This window comes from Gouania willdenowi, chromosome 4, assembly GCF_900634775.1.
Source record: "Gouania willdenowi chromosome 4, fGouWil2.1, whole genome shotgun sequence".
Classification (NCBI taxonomy): Eukaryota; Metazoa; Chordata; class Actinopteri; order Blenniiformes; family Gobiesocidae; genus Gouania; species Gouania willdenowi.
The window spans coordinates 7,687,703-7,706,903 of NC_041047.1; the positions used below are offsets into that span (position 1 = coordinate 7,687,703).

General features: G+C 39.3%; 2 protein-coding genes across 2 annotated transcripts in view; one reads left to right on the forward strand and one right to left on the reverse strand.

The window, feature by feature from the left end:
- Positions 1-7,411, reverse strand: part of ddah1 (dimethylarginine dimethylaminohydrolase 1) — a 93,382-nt gene extending 85,971 nt beyond the window's left edge. The window contains exon 1 of the mRNA XM_028443839.1: positions 7,139-7,411. The gene's annotated coding sequence lies outside the window, so the exon portion shown is untranslated. The remainder of the gene's footprint in view (positions 1-7,138) is intronic.
- Positions 7,412-8,184: 773 nt separating this feature from the next.
- Positions 8,185-11,127, forward strand: ccn1 (cellular communication network factor 1). Its single transcript, XM_028443836.1, has 5 exons — positions 8,185-8,403; positions 8,521-8,737; positions 9,361-9,705; positions 9,804-9,994; positions 10,089-11,127. The coding sequence occupies exons 1-5, from the start codon at positions 8,356-8,358 to the stop codon at positions 10,389-10,391; spliced, it is 1,104 nt and encodes a 367-aa protein (XP_028299637.1). The 5' UTR covers positions 8,185-8,355; the 3' UTR covers positions 10,392-11,127.
- The last annotated feature ends 8,074 nt before the right edge of the window (positions 11,128-19,201 follow it).

The following is a 19,201-nucleotide window of genomic DNA, read 5'->3' on the forward strand; positions in this document are numbered from 1 at the left end:
AGCATTTACCAATGAACCTAAAGGCAGGTGAGTATTGGCATATTCTATGGACACCCATGACTCCCATTGATCTTTGTTGAAATGAACCCAATGAAGAATCTTTTGTATATTACAAGCCCAATAGTAATAAAGTTTGGAAGTGCTGGTCCTGCCCTTTTTTTTGTCTCTGCAGAGCAGTTCTTTTTATTCTGTGTGACTTTCCTCTCCAAATAACGGTAACTATAAGCTTGTCAAGTGAGCTAATGAAGGATTTTCTAATGAAAATGGGAATAATTTGGAAAAGATAAGAGAATTTTAGTAATACAATCATTTTGATTATATTAATCCTTCCTGCAACAGATAAGGGAATGTCTTTCCATCGGTCCAAATCTAGTTTACATTTCTGAAGGAGGACAGTAACATTTTTGGTGAAAAGAGACGACAAATTCAAAGTCACATCCACTCCATGACGTTTAAAAGAGCCTTTGGCTATTTTAAATGGAGGTAACCTGTGGTGTCTTCTTGTTTCAGTGGGAACAGCAAACTTTTTTTCAGGTTTATTTTATGTCTGAGAACTTCCCGAATTGATCCAGCAAGTTGATAATAGAAGAGAGAAAAAATTTTGGGTCAGATACATAAAGTAGCAAATCGTCTGCATATAGAGAAAGCTTATGCTGTGAACCGCCCCGCTCTATGCCTCAAAAGTTATCAGCCTGCCTAAGAGCAATGGCCAATGGCTTTATAACAACCACAAAGAGGAGGGGGGACAGCGGACATCCTTGGCGGTTGCCCCTACCAAGAGAGAAGTACTGAGATTGTTGCCCATTAGTTATAAATGTTGCAACCGAGTTCAAGTAAAGTAACTTTATCCATGAAATGAAACCATCTCTAAAGCCAAATTTTTGGAGTGGAACAAATAGGTCAAAAGCTTTCTCTGCATCAAGAGATAAGATCATTTCAATGCTTAGACCGGGTGGAGTATTTAAAATATTAAGTAATCTTCTTACATTGGCCGTGGAGCTTCTTCCCTTAATAAAGCTAAAGTTGTTCAGGTAAAAATATTCGCAGCAGAACCCTCTCCAATCTACAGGCCAGAATGTTTGCCAGTATTTCATAATCTACATCAAGTAGCGAGATAGGGTGATATGAACTACAATGGAGTGGATTTTTATCTTTTTTTTTTTAGCAAGACTATAATTGCAGCCTGACATAAGGTTGGAGGGAGAGGACCAACTGATAGTGATTCATTAAAAAGAGGAGAAAGCTGATCCACACAGTTCTTGTAAAATTCTGCACCATATCCTCTTTCTATTATGAATATCTCAGCATCAAGTACAGGCACATTTTCTACAGGGATGGTGGGAAAAGACAATACATCAAGGAAACTAGTTTTTTTCGGACATGTTGCTATGGCTTTCAGATGTATACAGCTTTACATAAAACTGTTTGAAAATACATTTTATTAACTGTTTTTCCCTGTGAGAGTATACAATACCATTAATGACAGTATTGTAATGTTAATATGTAATTTTGACATTTTTTTTGTGTGCGTTCATTGAATAAATCTGACCAGAAAAGCATGATACGTGAATGTTACTGAAAGTCAACTGAATACAATATATACAGTACTTAGTGACTGTAGATAATACTGAACAATGAATTGTAATAAACAGTAGCACGTGCACACATGCTATGTGCGGGTTTGCAAGGCTGTTAAAATTTCATATGAGAAATGAGCAGAAATTGCTTCAAACGTTGAATGTCGTATAGACGTGCAGATGTGATCCGGACCGACCGACTCGATATGGACGTGATCTGAAGTCTGCCGACATCAGATGTTTATAGTGGGACAGGAAGATTTTGTTAAAACTAAAGAATACAGCAAAAAAAATGACCTTTTTTTAATTATCATATTGAGTTGTAGATTAAATATGATGGAGGTTGCAGTACAACAATATTTACAGTAATATTAAATCACAATTATTTAAAATAATAACAGAGATAGCGTGTGAACCTTAAGCCCTTTCCTTCTCTATTTGATATCTATTCTGAAACCAGAGGTTGTGTAAACCTATGTATCCACTTTGCTCTTGACAGACAGTGAGAAATAATCAACACAATCTTCAAGTGCAAAGAATATATTCAAACAGAGGCTTTCTGCTCGTGGGAAGTGTCGGGTAGGATGGATGTGAAGGGTGGGGTGGTGTTAGGTATACATGTGTGTATGGCAGTAATATAGCGAGGGGTGGGGGGTTAAATTCCCTTTGGTGCCATCTAAGGAAGGTTCTGGGCCGTCTGAATGGATGGAATGTCTCTTTAGACGTCCCAGAAGCACATTTTTTTCCACTGCGGGTCCTCAGTTTGTCTTTTCTTGTTCCAGATTCACTCAATTATCCCAGACTGCTCTAAACATTCCAGCACATTCCAGGAGCCCCACATTCCTTTTTTCCACTCCAGCTAGGATCACCAACCAACCACCAGCAGCACCCGACAGTAACACCTGCCCCCACCCAGACGTCTCGCTTTTTTCCATCATTCCTCATCCTGGATGGACGCTGCCCAAGAAAAGACCCTCTCTTCTCCTCTCTTTTCTCTCCCTGCTGAGGAATGTGAGTTACTCTAGCTGAAGGAAAGCCCTCACGGTCTCGGCACACCTGGCTGGTACATTGTGTAGCTATAAAATCACATCAGTGAAAGTAGACACGCTCCTCCAACTGCAGATGAAACCACCCCCACAGGCACCACCTCTTTTATTCTTCTGCTATGATTGGAGTCATTGTGCGATACCAGACATCTAAAATCATGCAGACGTCCAAGATTGCTCAGGTGCAGAAAGTATATATGTAATGGTATATAACTCTCGGCCAAATTATAGGATATAAAGCAACAGGCAGATTACCAATTTATATTTAGAAAGAAATGAGTGCGAATGTTTAATTTTCCATGTTAGTCACTGTGGTTTCATGCTAGATGCTTGCACATCATGAGTCACTCTTTTATCTGCACTGAAAGGAGTTGTAATAGTAGTTATCACTGGCGAATGTGGAAAAATACCTATTTTACAAGTTTTTGTTTTTTTGTTTTTTTTTGGGGGGGGGGGCAATAGAGCATTTTCTTCTTAAACTATGATGTATCAGTGGTTCTCAAACTTTTTTGGCTCAAGTACCCCCTATTTCTTATTTTTGCATCCAAGTACCCACTTTGTCCGACTTCAGCATTTTGCTTGTAAAAAATTACTATATTATATCATATTATATTATAGTATAAAAACAACTATAGAGCATAATGATATACATTTGAAATAATCTCATTTTGTACAATAAGTTGAAAGAAACAGTATTTAGTGCAGTGGTTCCCAACTTTTTTTTGGATTGTGTCACTATTTTGATATCAAGAGTGCTCACATCATTTTTTAAACTGCATTTTAGATGAACTAGATTTATATTTCACAAAGTTAAAGAATAGAAAAACAGTTGTTTAAGATGTGTTGTTTTCATTTTTTTTTTTTTTTAAAGAATAATAATTTAAACATTTAAAAAATCTACCCCATATAAACTCCAGGTGAAACCAGGGTTAGGATTTAGTGGCTCATGATAGATTGATTTCTATAGTTTTATCATTTAGACTCTTTCTTTCTCTCAAGTAGTGCCATCGCATACCCCTAGGGGTTCACAAACCCTCATTTGAATTACTGAATTACCTGGCTACCTCATGGCTGCACAGTTGAAGAGTACCAACCATAAGTGTATGGGTGTGTTCAAAATCGCATTCCAACGTACTACTCATACAAAGTCTGACATCAAAATTAGTATATAGTGCATTCACGTTAGATAGTATGGAAAGATTAAGAATGTGAGAAATACCCGGATGTATACTATATAGGGACAAGAATGCATGGTGGGCACACTAGTCGTATTCAACCGCCCCATGATGCATTGCGAAACATCCCCTTTTCAAAATAAGAGCATCTCTTCTGGTTTTACATTAGTTTTTTTTTTTTTAACACTTTTGTAAAAAGGGCTCTTGTTTTGAAGTTAATTGGATGTTTAGTCAGAAGAACAATGAAGGGTCTCCGAAGATCTCCAAAATGTCGGAACGAAATGTGTTACCACTCGTTTTATGGATCTAATGACCACATGTTGATATTCTACTTGGTCACTTTCTCACTTAAAATGTTTTAACAGAGCACACGACCAACCATAAACTAAATAGTTTTGAAAAAAAAATAACAGGATTGACAGGAATACAAATAAAAACCCAAATGAAAAAGGAGCCGATGGGATTTGAACCAGGAACGTACAGATAACTGAAAACAAGACTGAAACTGAACCACTGCGCCACAAAAATACTAAGAAAGAAAAATAATAAAGAAAAGTAAATGGTCTGTTTGACCCTATGACGTACATTTCTTTATTTGTATTCTATCTGATTACCAAACAGGAAGTTGTGACCCTAATCAGGAAGTACAGTGATAATCACCCTGCTTTACATATTGAGTTAGCTAGGATCCTAAACAAAACAAAACAAAAAAAGATAAAGGCGTGAAGGAATAATTTACAAAGTTATTAAATTAATGTTTCGCAATAAACCCAAACAGCCACGAAACCGCGCTGAATGCACGACTTGTTCAGTGTCTCCATTAAAAGGGTGGAGTATTCTCAGCTTTACTCATCTGTTCTTCATTTACGGGTTACATAAAACTGCAATCAGCTCGTTAAGTAATACGAAAGCATCACACAATGACTCCGACTGTATCTCATAATGACAACATGAAGGTTTGTGTTGCACATTTGGACAAAACGAAAGCTTTTTCATAAGTCATTATTTGTTCGTCTTGCCAGTAAAACTCTCAAAGTGTCAAAGTAATGGTTTGGTATGTTAATATTACACGGCCTGTTTTCCACTGACATCATTTTTCAAACTTAAAAAAAAAAAAAAAACGGAAAAAAGCTAAGGTCAGCATTATATAACATACCTCAGGTCAGTCAGGCTCAACAAAGGCTGAACAGGCTTCATTCCAGGCAGATAAATGTAAAGCAGGAAAATTAGATATGGAGAGTTTTAGGGTGAACTCCCCGCAGTAAAGAGCTTATGCAGAACAAGAACAACTTGTGCTCATCGCGATTATGAAACATCTCCCTTTTAATCCACTTAGCTAGTTGTGACTTTAATATCCTCCCTGGATAAGTGACTCTAACATAAAAAAAACTGACTTTTATTATGATAAATAATCGTCTGAATTCACATAAAAGTTACATAATTGTTTCAATTATTCATACTCAATGTTGTATTTAAAAACTTGAATTAATTAGTTTAAATATTTTCCCAATAAAGAAGTCAATATTCTCACCGTTTTTGTGTGTAACGTAGTTCAATCTTTTCACGACTGCTATGCATGTTTTCTTATTGCAATGATATAAATACAATTATTTCATTGCATAGTTGTGACCATCACCAGCCCCCTCTCAGAATGAGTAAGATACATTTTATTAAAGGGAGAATATAAAAAGAGAAGGTAGTGTTAGACCTAGGTGAGGGGGGAAGGAACAGGGGAGAGGGAGTTAGGGTGGGACAGTGGAAGGGGTGGGTAGGGTAGGAACTATTTTGAGCTGAGAGTTGTTATAAAGGTCCTAATGTAATCATCAGCATGATTAAAAGCTAGTGGTAAATGCAAAACTCAATAGTTGAAATTAAAACTCATAATATTCACATGGATCTATAAAGGAAGGTCGTTAGGGAGCTGGAGGACAACTTGGTTTCCAGAAAATCGCCGTCTGTTATCAGAAGATGTTTGAGCATAAATGTGATATCAGTAGCTGTTTTTCCATTACAGTTTTACACAAAATAAAAGCGATATTTCTAAATGTTGACGCTCAAAATACTCTGCATTCCTTTGTTGTTTCACATCTTATGTGACAGTAATAATTATATATAACACTAAGAAATGTATCGTCTCCTCGTCTGTTTGCACGTACCGTGCCATGTTTTCTTAGAGAGAAGTGGTCATGTGACCATGGTCTGTGACATGTAATTGCGGAAAAAGCGTTTCTATTGGGATTTTGCAATACATTTCAATATCGAAACATCTGAAATACCACTTCATAAAAGCGTAAAAACATTGTAGCGATATTTGAAGTAAAATCTACGGAAGCTGACTAGGGCCAATTCACCATATACAACAACAGTCTCCATCAGAACTGACCCTAATTTGTTCCCGTAGCTCCTCAATAGCCACAGACGGACTGAATGCTCCACTTCTTCTAAACTTCATGGTTTTTCCTTCTGAATAGATTCAGTTTTTGGCAATAACTCTTCAAAGTCCTTAAAGACATTACAACGCTGTGTTTATGAGCTAAAAGAGAAAGGACCTCTTTATTATTAAACCCAACTTTTAAGTGTAGTTCAGCGCATTCATCAATACAGGGCATTTTGATCTGCTGTTGTACAATTTTAAATTTATTCTCGACATTTCGACTTTATTCTTCATTTGCCCAAAATTATTTTCTCTATCAAAATTGGCCTTAATCCGCTTCCGTCATTGAGTTTACCAGAAAGGGTCAAACAACTGTGACTCAGACTGTAGTGAGCTCAGCTTTGGCTCCACAAACTGATCAATACTAACAAACAGAAGCTCCAATCGGATTAGAAACTGATTCTTGTCTTTCACCAAAGGATACTTTTCTCAAATATTCATGATATCACTTTAACAAAGCTCGTGACGAGCACACGCACGCGCGCACACACACACATACAGCACATGTGCTCATAAGGACACGCCCCCTGTCCAAATAGGCAGCGCACACACAAACACACGCACCCGCTCCCAGACATGAGCAGGAACCTGAACGGACCATTAAAATAAGAGCTGCTTTGGTAGGAAATAATAAGTGTTTCCACAGCTTTGGATTGGTGTCAGTCAGTAAATAATAAAAAGGTTAGTCTGTCTGTGCACGATTTAAACTGGAAGTATGAAAAAAATAAAGAATAACTATCCTGGACAGGATTTAACAGTCGTGTTAGTTACAAGAACCTCGAAATCTGAGTTTTAGATTGTTGGTAATAGTTTGGAGACCAACTGGCACATGTTGATGCCTTCAGATGCGTCACCAAAATTAAAAAAAAAAACGGACAAAATACATTCCAAAACGTACAAACTCACCAGTAAAGACTTTCTGCGGCTGAGACTGTGAGCCAGTCTCCGATCCTTGTGCACACAAAGCGCGTGCGTCACGGAAGTCATCCTCCGTGGTTCCACAAACACCCGTTTATTGTGCGTCTTTACGCACCGCGTGTCCCTCTGATGGATGTTTGCGTTTCTCCTCTCAGGTGGAGGGAACTCATTGAAACCAAGCACTGATCGTCTCCCCCCACCAACACTACACTGACACACCACAACATCTCTTGTGGAAAATTGGATTCCTTCACCTTCTACAAAACACAGGACAAAGACGTGGACAAGATTACGTGAAAAAAAAAGCCCCACTAGTGCCTCAAGGAATGAATGCAAAGGAAATTCCTCCATGGAGAACATATTTAACAAGCCTTTAAGCTGTCAGGAATGCTTGGCCAAAAGGGAGAGAAATATGTTAATAATGTAGGCTACTGCCATACCAAATATGGCAATATTGTTACGTCTGCGCTCTGCATGGTGCGCATCTGGAAATGCTTAACGCTGCTCTGAATAAAGGCGCCGAAGAGACAGAAATAGACGCTGTTAAACGTATTTCTGCCCAAAAACACCTCCGACCTTTTTCCCCAAAACGTGGTGACGATCACGTCTCACAAAAGGGGTTTAATTTGTCCAATTTATTACATCACATGTTCAACTAAAACCATATTTGTGAAATATATTTCCAGTTTTTTGTGTTGAAAATATGTTATTTAAATGATTCATCTTCACAAAGTGTGAATATAAGCTTGTAAAGTCCGTATTGAAGATGATAGATGTGAGAAGCGCGCAGAGGAAGAACAAAATGAACGGGAGGATAAACAAGAAGAGGAAAAATGTGAGACGGAAAAGTGTGTTCAGATGGGATCCTGGGGGGAAAAATCCGTCGGGGAAAAGAAGAAAGAAGAAGAAAAAAAAGAAGAGAGAGAATGAGAGAGGGGGAGAAAAGGTTTAGACAGGGTGGAGCTTAGGTCTGGATGGAAAATGCGCCGAGAAACATTCCTGGCATAGTTTGGGAACAGTTCAGCAGGCAGCCCAGGAACGACGTCAGCTTCCCACTACAGTATAAAAGTCGGGAGGTGGCTGGACCTCAGCAGACTGAAGAGCTTCACCTCAGAGAGACACAGGGAATACATCTAGCTGAGGACGCAAGACTTTTCTTTAGCCGGGATTCCTCTTGAAACGCGCAACAACAACCTTTAACCAAGATGCTGATGCTCACTGTTACCTTCATGTTGCTGGGGAGCCTCAACGTGGTAAGTCTTTCTTTTCTTCCTTTCACCTTATTTAGTCTATTTCTTTTTCTTTTGATATTCTGTGTGGCACATGGCTCGTATATACAGAGTCTCATCCTGACCTGGGTTTTTGCGCAGGTTCTCTCCTCATCCTCTTGCCCCTCCGTGTGTGAGTGTCCACTGGAGATGCCTCAGTGCGCACCGGGGGTCAGCGTGGTCCTGGACGGCTGCGGGTGCTGCAAAGTGTGCGCCAGGCAGCTGAACGAGGACTGCAGCCTGACCGAGCCCTGCGACCACACCAAAGGGCTGGAGTGTAACTTCGGAGCGAGCTTTGCCTCCCGTGGCATCTGTCGAGGTATGTACGACAAACACAAAATGCTCCATATGTGCTCAGATTAATGTGAAAGGCTATTTTATTTTTTAATTTTTTTTAATGGATGTGTTGAGTTAGGAGTATGGGAACCTGTGTGAGTTCAAAAGTGTAGAAAACATTTGTCAGATTATTTTTTTACCATTCTAGATTTATTTATTTTTTTAGATTGCCTAAAGACTTTTTTCCTCATCCATCAATAATCAATTGTGGCACAACTCTTTAAAAGCTCTCTAAAATGAGCAAAACATCAGAAATAAATGAATAAAAAGGCCTATATTCAAGGTTAATGTAATGACTAGACACAGGAAAGAGTTTAGACGGGCCTGCAGACACAAATAAATAATGTATAAGATAAGCTAAGGGGTACATGTGATAAGAAAATAAAGACTAAGGGGTACATGGGGCTATAACGTTTGGGGAAACACTGGTCTAAAGCTCAAAGGACAGACAGCCCACTGTGGAGGAAAGGAGACTCCTCACTCAGGCAGCCTGAAGAATTTCACAGTTTAACTGATCCTTATGGTGCAGCCATGAGATGTCTTCAGCAGAGCGGGAAAGAATAACATTCCTTTCCTCCTGTTTTTCTCCTCCCTCCCCGTTTACAGCCAAATCAGAAGGCAGACCTTGCGAGTACAACAGCAGGATCTACCAGAACGGAGAGAGCTTCCAGCCCAACTGTAAACACCAGTGCACATGCATCGACGGGGCAGTGGGATGTGTCCCACTGTGCCCACAGGACCTCTCCCTGCCCAACCTGGGCTGTGCCAACCCCAGACTGGTCAAGGTGGCAGGCCAGTGCTGCGAAGAGTGGGTATGTGATGACGGCAAGGAGACAGACATCCTGGAGAAGATTTTTGGAAAAGACATTTTGACTGATGAGCTGGAACGGGACCTCACCAACAAGAATGAGCTCATCGATACAGTCAAGGCGGGACTCAAGTCCCTACCTGGTAAGAAAACACTCAGTTTTTGGATACATATCCTGCAAGAACGTGTCCAATTCTGCTTCATTCAAAGTGTGTAACAAATATTTGTTTTATTTTTACAGCATATACTCAAGTTGATGTCCACAACCACAAGTGCATTGTCCAAACCACGCCCTGGTCCCAGTGCTCCAAGAGCTGTGGTACTGGCATCTCAACCAGAGTCACCAACAACAACAGTGAATGCAAACTGGTCAAAGAGTCACGACTCTGCGAAGTGCGGCCATGCACACAGTCGGCTTACTCAAGTCTGAAGGTAAGGACGAGCTGCCATGAATGAAACGCGTCACCATGTGGTCCCAAGTGCCCAACAGACTGCTAATGTTCCTCGTGTCGTTTACCTTTTGCAGAAAGGAAAGAAATGCAGCAGAACCAAGAAGTCGAGCCAGCCGGTGAAGTACACCTACGCCGGCTGCTCCAGCCTGAGGAAGTACCGGCCCAGGTACTGCGGCGCTTGCGTGGATGGCCGCTGCTGCAGCCCCCACGACACCAGAACCGTTCCGGTCAAGTTCCGCTGCGAGGATGGCGAGACCTTCAACAAAAACGTCATGATGATCGAGTCTTGCAAGTGCACCTACAACTGTCCCCATGCCAACGAGGCGTCCTATCCTTTCTACCGCCTCTCCAACGACATCCACAAGTTCAGAGACTGATTGTTGCATCGGAGCATCCAGACCCCCTCAGCGCCATCAATGGCAGCCAATGGCCCGGCGAGACAAACGCAAGGGGGTCGTGAATAGGGCCAACAATCAATCACCAGCTTCTTGTTGTAACGAGATTCCCAAGGAATTGTGGGCTTACATCATGAGGACTTAATGAAGTGCACTGTTAGCTGTGACTACATCAGCGTTCTTAAACCTAATCTGCTTCGTTTTACTGGAGCATTGAAAGTAGCTTCGTTATGGAGCACAATGTAATTAATATTTGTACATTCTTCTTCTTTAGTTGCTGATATCACTTTGATGTGTATATTTTGATCTTTTTCTTTTGCATCGGACCCAAACTGTAGACTTGCGCGTGCGTATGTGTAAATATGCACGCGCGCAACTTCAATTAGCGTACCAGCTTGTATCCTAAGAACAAGACAATGAAATGTAACCTGTCGACTTGTTTAACAAGTGCTCGGTTCCATTCCTTCCTGACGTGGGCATTATTGTTCATGTTTTGTGGCAGCTATTGAACTCCCTTCATGAAAAAAGACAAAGCGAAACATGTCAAAAGAATGAATGAATGAATGTTATTATTATTATTATTATTGTTATTAATATTATTTATCTTTAAAAGAAAATGTAGCTACTTTATTTGGATATTATGTGTCATACTGGAATAAACTGTAAAATGATTTAATTTTATATGCTACAATAAAACTGATTTATTTATGAAATAGAACGATGCTTGGATTCTGACTTCTTCTTTCTGCAGAAATAAACACATGCCCCCATGCACGGAGAAGGGGAAGGATATTTAGAGCCTCTGTTATATCATTCAACCCACCCAACACACTTTTTTTAGAGACAATGAGCAGAGTCAGTGGGTTCTTATATAACTACCTTGGAGGCTGCAGCTTCTGTGTCTCCTGACTTTCTTTGCCATGGAATGCCCCTGCAGATGGCTCGCTTTGCTTTCATCTGATCTGGCCAAGCCACACACTCCACTGATTTGAAGATTAAATCCAGGAGTAGCGACGAGTGTGGGCCAAGAATCCTTAACAACACAGCTTTGAATGGTCTGGGATTAATACAATTAGACCAGGATAATGACTGTTGCATAATAATTCCAGCAAATTCATTTTGTCTTCTTTTTGAATATTATGTTAAGGTTTCATTGATATAAACAACTTTTTAAGGAATTTTACTTTGATCTCCTGACATGTTTCGACTGTCAACTGCCAGTCTTCTTCAAAGGAGTCTCCTGATCGCTTTGATGTTTTATTGACTTTCGCGTATTAATTCCAGAAAGTTCATTTGTTTATCTTTTTGAATAATAGGTTAAGGTTTAATTTATTCAGACAACTTTTTTTAAGGAATTTTACTTTGATCTCCTGACATGTTTCGACTGTCAACTGCCAGTCTTCTTCAGAGGAGTCTCCTGATTGCTTTGATGTTTTATTGACTTTCACGTTATAATTCCAGCAAGTTCATTTGTTCTTCTTTTTGAATTATATGTTAAGGTTTCATTTATTTAGACAACTTTTTTAAGGAATTTTACTTTGATCTCCTGACATGGTACAACTGTCAACCGCCATCAAAGTGATCAGCAGACGCCACTGAAGAAGACTGACAGTTGACAGTCAAAACATGTCAGGAGATCAAAGTAAATTTCCTGAAAGAATTTGTCTGAATAAATGAAACCTTAACATATAACACAATGACTGTGATTTCTTACATTCGTTGGTGAGCTTTTATGGGTTTTTCTTTTCTGCAGGGTCATGCTAAATAGTTGTACACAGGAGCAGAGGTGCTTTAAGTTCACCCTGCAGAACACATGAATGGAAATTCTTATGAGATTTAACTGAGGGTAAGAAAGGGCAGAAGAGTACAATTCATTCAAAAGTCAAAAGTATGCCACTAGAACAGAGTCGTGCTGCTGTCCCACAAACACAACCTACTGAGTGTTGTTTTTTTTTTTTTTTACTTTACTTAAGCACAAATAAGTCCTTCAAACTTTAAACCAGGGGCCACCAACTTTTCTGAAACTATTTCAAAGATACTGTATAATCTGAAGGTCTATCAGTTTGAAAAGCACTTGTTACTTACTAAAGTTTTTCCTCAATTAGAGTGTAAGACAATGAAGGAAGATTAGCAGTAACTTCAAAAGTTACAACATGCAACACTTTATTTCTTCTAAATCATGCAAATGTTTCATTTTCATTTTTAACTAAATTTAAAACATGTAACATTTGTAACAATTATGTAATATTTGACAAAAATCCACTTTGAGCTCATAAAAACACTTCACGTTTCAGTGGAATTCAACATTTATTGATGGTTCATTTGATACAAAAACTGATTATGTGCAGCAGTGTGTAGGTTCTATACCTACATCTGTCATCTGCTTTTATCTGTGTGAGTTTAAAGCCTTGACTCTGTGGTTCTCAACCTTTTCAGCCCGTAACCCCCCAAAAAAAGGTCCCAGAGACCGGGGACCCCCACTGTAGCTAAAGGTGGTTAAACACAGACATGGACAATGAAGAACAGTCATGTGGAGACAGGACCATCTATAAGGGGGAATAAAGGGGAGAGATTTTTGGGGCCCATCCATAAAGTCAGCAAAATGATGGTCCATTGTTCTATGAATCTGTGATGAACACATTTATTTATTTAAGTGAATAATATTCACTGTCATCAAGAAAGTTTATTATTATCTGTGCCATAGTATACAGTCATCTTAAAGATTTAAATCGTGGTTTTAATCAGAAATCAAATAGATTAAAAGTGACCAAAACAGAAATTGGTTAAAAGTTGCAAATTAGAGTGGCCAAAACCAGACAGAAAAAGTGGTAAAAAGGGTTAAAAGTGTCAATATTGGAGGGATTGGGTTAATGTAATTCAAAAAGTAGGAATGATTAGTTCAAATGGGCAAACAATGGGCATGACAAATGGTGAATGTGATTAAATTAGCTTAAAAAAAAGGATGAAATATGGTCAAAAGAGGTTCAAAGATAGAATTTTAGGTCAACATATGTGTTATATGCATTAAAAGAGCAAAAATATGGCAAGAAAAAGTGGTGAAAATAGGTTAAAATATGGCTAAGTTTGGTGTAGTAGCAGAAAAGGAGTAAAACTAAACAAAAATGGGCTCAATGTGTTCAAGAAGTATTCATAGTTTCTTGAAGGCATTTGGCGAGTCCGACCCCCTCCCAGTGTCTCACGAGCCCGAAATCGGGTCTTGACCCCAAGGTTGAGAACCCCTGCTATAGACAATAACAAACCAGCAACGTGAGGATGAATGTGAATGAAAAGCACCTTGTGTTTGTTGCTTTCTCTGTTTTGGGGTACTGGGAGCAGTACTGGGAGCAGTACTGGGAGCCGTACTGGGACCAGTACTGTGAGCTGTATTGGGAGCTGGACTGGGACCAGTACTGTGAGCTGTATTGGGAGCTGGACTGGGACCAGTACTGGGACCAGTACTGTGAGCTGTATTGGGACCAGTACTGTGAGCTGTATTGGGAGCTGGACTGGGACCAGTACTGTGAGCTGTATTGGGAGCTGGACTGGGACCAGTACTGTGAGCTGTATTGGGAGCTGGACTGGGACCAGTACTGTGAGATGTATTGGGAGCTGGACTGGGACCAGTACTGGGAGCAGAGCTCAGGGCCAACGACAGTGAAGACATGCTTTTTTTGATCCAGGTACAGGGAGCGGCTCAGGAATGCAGCAGTGGCTCAGAAAGCAGACGTCCTGATGGGCGGCAGATGTTGGAAAATATTTCAGAGCAACATGTTTAACTTGGACATTTTTTCTAAATTTACACAAACACAGTCAGTACTGACAAAAAAACAAACAAAAAACAACAACAAACAAACACTTGGACCTGACACTGCTGCAGATCAATGTGTTTGATGAGAGTTACTGTGATTGAGTCTAATACTGAGCAGGATGTCCCTACTGAGTTTTTACAGATCGCTCACATGAAAGGCCGCCGAGTTTTTGGAGCTTTTAGCTAATCACAACGATGTGTGGATGCATTTACGCTCACAACACAATGAGGGGGTTCTGTTTTTGCTCTCTTTTTTTTTCCTGTTGCTTCCAAAATAAAAAAAAAAAACAAGTTTCCATCCTCTCGTTCACAGTTTACTAACCACCACACAATCAGCATACCACCATTTGTCTCGATAACATAACACAGTTTATTGGGTTATGTAAGAACACATGCATATTACGTGAGCCATTTCCTTTGTAATTATGAGATGAGAGAAGCCTGAAAATTATTTGGCCTCAACTGGCTTAGAAAAGCCTCTCGACTGCAAAAAACATAAACTTTAAATGAGTAAATAACATGACGTGTTTATGTTACTGCAGTCCTGAGGTAAAGAGTATTCATTGTAATATCCCAGAAAGCATGAAATTGCAAAACTGATTGAAAGTCTGGCTGAAAGAGCAGAAATAGAAGCAACTTCTAGTTTGATAAAGCACCACCTACTGGAGAACAGAGGAAATAGCATCATGGCTTCATACAGACCTGCTGACATCAGCTTATTTTACACGTCCATTGGCAGGTAAAAGGAGCCAAAGCAAAGCAAACATCTTCAATTCACATGTTTATCCTTTGGAACACGTGTCAAACTCAAGGCTCGCAGCCTGAATCAGGGCCTTTAGAGCAGGGGTTCTCAACCTTGTGGTCATGCCCCATTTGGGGTTGCAGGACAATGGGGAAGGGTCACCAGATGCCTTCAAGAAACTAAGAATATTCTTTTTTAATAATTTGAGCTCCTTTTTGCTTATTTTTACCCTGTTTCTGCAACGACACCAAACTTGCCATATTTTAACTTATTTTCATCACTTTTTTTCTGCCATATTTTTGCTCCTTTTGATGCATTTTTTTTTTAACAGTGCAAGTAGTTTTCAAAGCCAGACATAAATTATGACCTAATAACTTAAATAGATTGTTTATGGTCAGAGAGGGAGGGTATAAACTGAGGGGAGGGCAAAATTTGACACAACCCAGTATAAGAACGACTAATTCCTCATGGGTTGACTTTATGGAATGGTTTACAAGAAAACATCAAAATGAGTAATAATGTCATAAAACTGAAGAAAAAAAATTAAAAAAACAAAACATTCATGAGATGTATAGTACACAGAAGGAATGAAAATGTTGAGGATGAATGAGTGAGGGAATGAAGGGGTGGGGGTGGGGGGTATGTATGCTAAAAGCACAAAATGGTGATTATTAAAAATCAGTAGGAGTAGGACATGAAAAGCCTTTGCTTCTTCTGACTCCTTTTTGGACAAAATATATTGTATGGGGTTTATTTTTGCATTATTGTATATTATTATGGTATTAAGTTGTTGTTGTTTGTCCGAAATAAATAAATAAATAAATAAACATTATAAACATAATGTCAATGTCTTTTCTGCACATTTTTTTCCACTTTCAAGACATTTTCGGCAATTATAAACCCTTTCCACTACTTTTCCCACCTAATGTCGCACATTGACACATTATTGTAACTTTTTAACCTCTTTTCATCATATTTCATGCTTTTTTAGCTATTTTAACCACATTCACCATTTGTCATCCCATTATTTGTCAATTTAAACTTATTGTTCTTACTTTTTAAATTACATTAGCCCAATCTCGCCAATATTGACATAGTTAACCCTTTTTACCACTTCTTCTGTCTGTTTTTGGCCACTCTAATCTACAACTTTTAATCAATTTCTGTGGTTTTTAAAACCCAATTTCACCATCTTTTCGACCATTTTTGTTCACTTTTAACCCATATTATTTCCAATTAAAACAAGAATTTACATCTTTAAGATGACTATATACTGTGGCGCAAATAATAATACAATTCCTGGATAACAGTGGATATTATTCAGTTAAATAAATAAATGTGGTTATCACAGATTCATAGAACAATGGACCATCATTTTACTGACTTTATGGATGGACCCTAATAACCTCTCCCCTTAATTCCCCCTTATAGATGGCCCTGTCTCCACATGACTGTTCTTCATTCTTCATGTCTGTGTTCAACCACCGTCAGGTACAGTGAGGGTCCCCGGTCTCTGGAACCTTTATTTTGGGGGTTACGGGCTGAAAAGGTTGAGAACACCTGCTGTAGAGCATCCAATTTTGCCAGGAAGAGGAAGTAATAGAAAAAGCATGAATAATTATGTAAATTACTTAGTTACCTCGTGTCACATGATGGCAGTTGTTTTTAATTTCAAACTCTATAAAAAAAAAAAATAAATAAAAAAATTGGTCACAAAATCAAGGAAATTGAAAGTGAAGTCTTCTTCTATTCTATAACGTTTTAGAAGACATAAAACAGGCTTGTAATCAGAGGGTCACTGGTTCAAATCCAACCTGTGGGATGTTGAGTAAATCCCTTCACCCTAACTGCTCGTGTTGTATCCGTTACTTTTGATGAAAGCGTCTGATAAATGAAACTTTAATCTTGTAATCTAGACCGCACTTGCCTGAACAGCATTTTTTATCTGATGAGCAGTAACATGTAACAACTGATGAGTAATAGATGAGTAAACCTCGATCAGCTTTCTTCGTCAGACTGTCGTGAGGTCCTCGAGGCACGTCAGTTACTGCTACGGATGTGGATTCAAACAAGCTGGGCAGTGATGGGAAAAGCTGTGACTCAGTATTTGGGTTCTTTCAGTCAGATGAAGGAGAAGCTGAAACCATTGATCTCCGTAGGGGAACAAACATACTGTATGCCAGCAGCTACAGCTAAACATGGCCTTTGTTGCTCCGTCTTTAGTTCACGTCTGCGACAGGTCACATATCTACAGCTTTTATTTCTATCTTTATTCGTCCTTGTTTAAAGGGCCCATGTTACGCTAAACTTTTCTGTGCTTTAAACATCATAAAGTGCTATATGGGCTTCATACACATGTCCAAAGTGTTTTTTTCATTGATTCCCACAATCGTTAGTTAGAGGGTGATTTGTTCCTTTCTTACAGCAGGGCGAGCCCAAACACCTCACTCCAATTTGATGACACGTTCCCACTTTGATGACAAATTTGAGCTGGAGAAGCCACGCCTCCAGGAAGCTTTCTGCCGTTATTGGCACGCCCACAAAGGTGAGCATTTCAGCGTCCTTTGCGCAGTACTATGTATGTATTTTCTACAGTCTATATATGTATCGGCGAATGCCCCGCCCCCACGCTCTGTCTCGTGTTTATAATGCAGCATGAGGTCGACTACGAAGTGGGTGGAGGAGGGCGGGCCGTCCTCTGGCCCTACGTCACCGTGCAGGGAGGAGGAAGTCAGTGTCCCGTCTTGAGACACGCCCACTCATGAATATGCATAAGTAGGCCGCAAATCAGCCTGTTTGTGTAGAGTTGCTCAGAAAATGACTTTTCAGAGGCTAAAACTCTGGAAAATAGGTGAGTTTGGGAAAATAAACCTCAAATACTATGTTTTTGGAGTTCTTAGAAGAAATAGCATAATATGGAACCTTTAATGCATTTAACTCAACACTGATTTTTCTTCTTCTTGTGTCTTGTTAATGAAAAACGGTCATCAGACACAATGACCTCAGGATGTAAAACACAACATGACGCATTTTGAAGAAACCGGAAATACACGTGACGTCATCAATATGTGCTGCTTCGGATACGTGAGTAAGTTATAAGCTTGTTATTTTCTATGTATTTTTAAAGGTTAAGATATATCAATTTTTGTGTGATGTGTTGATAAATCTTAACTTTTAAAAAAATAAACGTAAAGAACAGCTTTTCAACATATTTCTTCATGTGTACTTTCCTTCAAAATAAAATGCAATGTCGTGTTTTGTGGACTGAGGCGTTGAGTCTGACGACTTTTATTTTGAAGTGACGCCTTTTCATCTGACAGAGGTTTTGGTGAGACATGAGTCAGTTTTTTCTGATAAATGACAAAGGTTTTCCTGATACCTGATACCTGAGAATGTCCTAAAATGTACACCGTAAGCTTGACTCCACTTGACGTTGCATCAATTACATTGATTTGGAATGTAGTAATCTGTAATCTAGTCGCCAGAGTCGCTGAAGTCGAGTTCGGTGTGAACACACCATAAAGGTTACATGGATTAGTCTTTGAGGCCGAGTATTCATTAAAAGTAGAAAAACACGAGTGAGGCAAAAGATTGGATAAAATGTTCTCAAAAATGACTAAAATACTGGTTTGCTCCCTGATGGACTGGTATCCCTTTTAGGGTGTACACTACCATGTACCCTAAGCTCCAGCACATCCTGCCAGCCAGTAAAAGACAAGCAGATCCACATGATGATTGAATAAAAAGTATTACGGAAACTTACTTAAATTACTATCTAATCATATTAAGAACAATACTAAAAATACGCTTTTTGAAGGCTGACTTCTCTGATTTTTAAAAGTAATCTAATCTGTAAACAAAGCTTTTAGTGGTTAATGTTGCAAACCGCCAATAAAGCAGCAGTAAATGATTGCATGGAGCTCAAAAGCCTTTAGCAGGTACCGTACAGTGCACAGTGTACACTGACTCTTATGGTTTCTAATGGTCTCATTGTGGCCAAAGAACTTTACATGAGATCTGTTCAACATGTTTGTGTCTTGGTAGTCCTGTCGGAAATATTCCTCCTGATCGCCTGCTGACACTCGTTCACAAAAAGCTTGAAGGTCTCCAACCAAACCAGCTGCTTTCCTTCCCTAGTTCAAATGATCACAGCCCAAAGCAGCTCCTGCCAATTTTCCCCATTTGTGACACTGGAACGTCATGAGAAAAACTACTTTTTAGATGCTGGTCATCTCTAAAGAC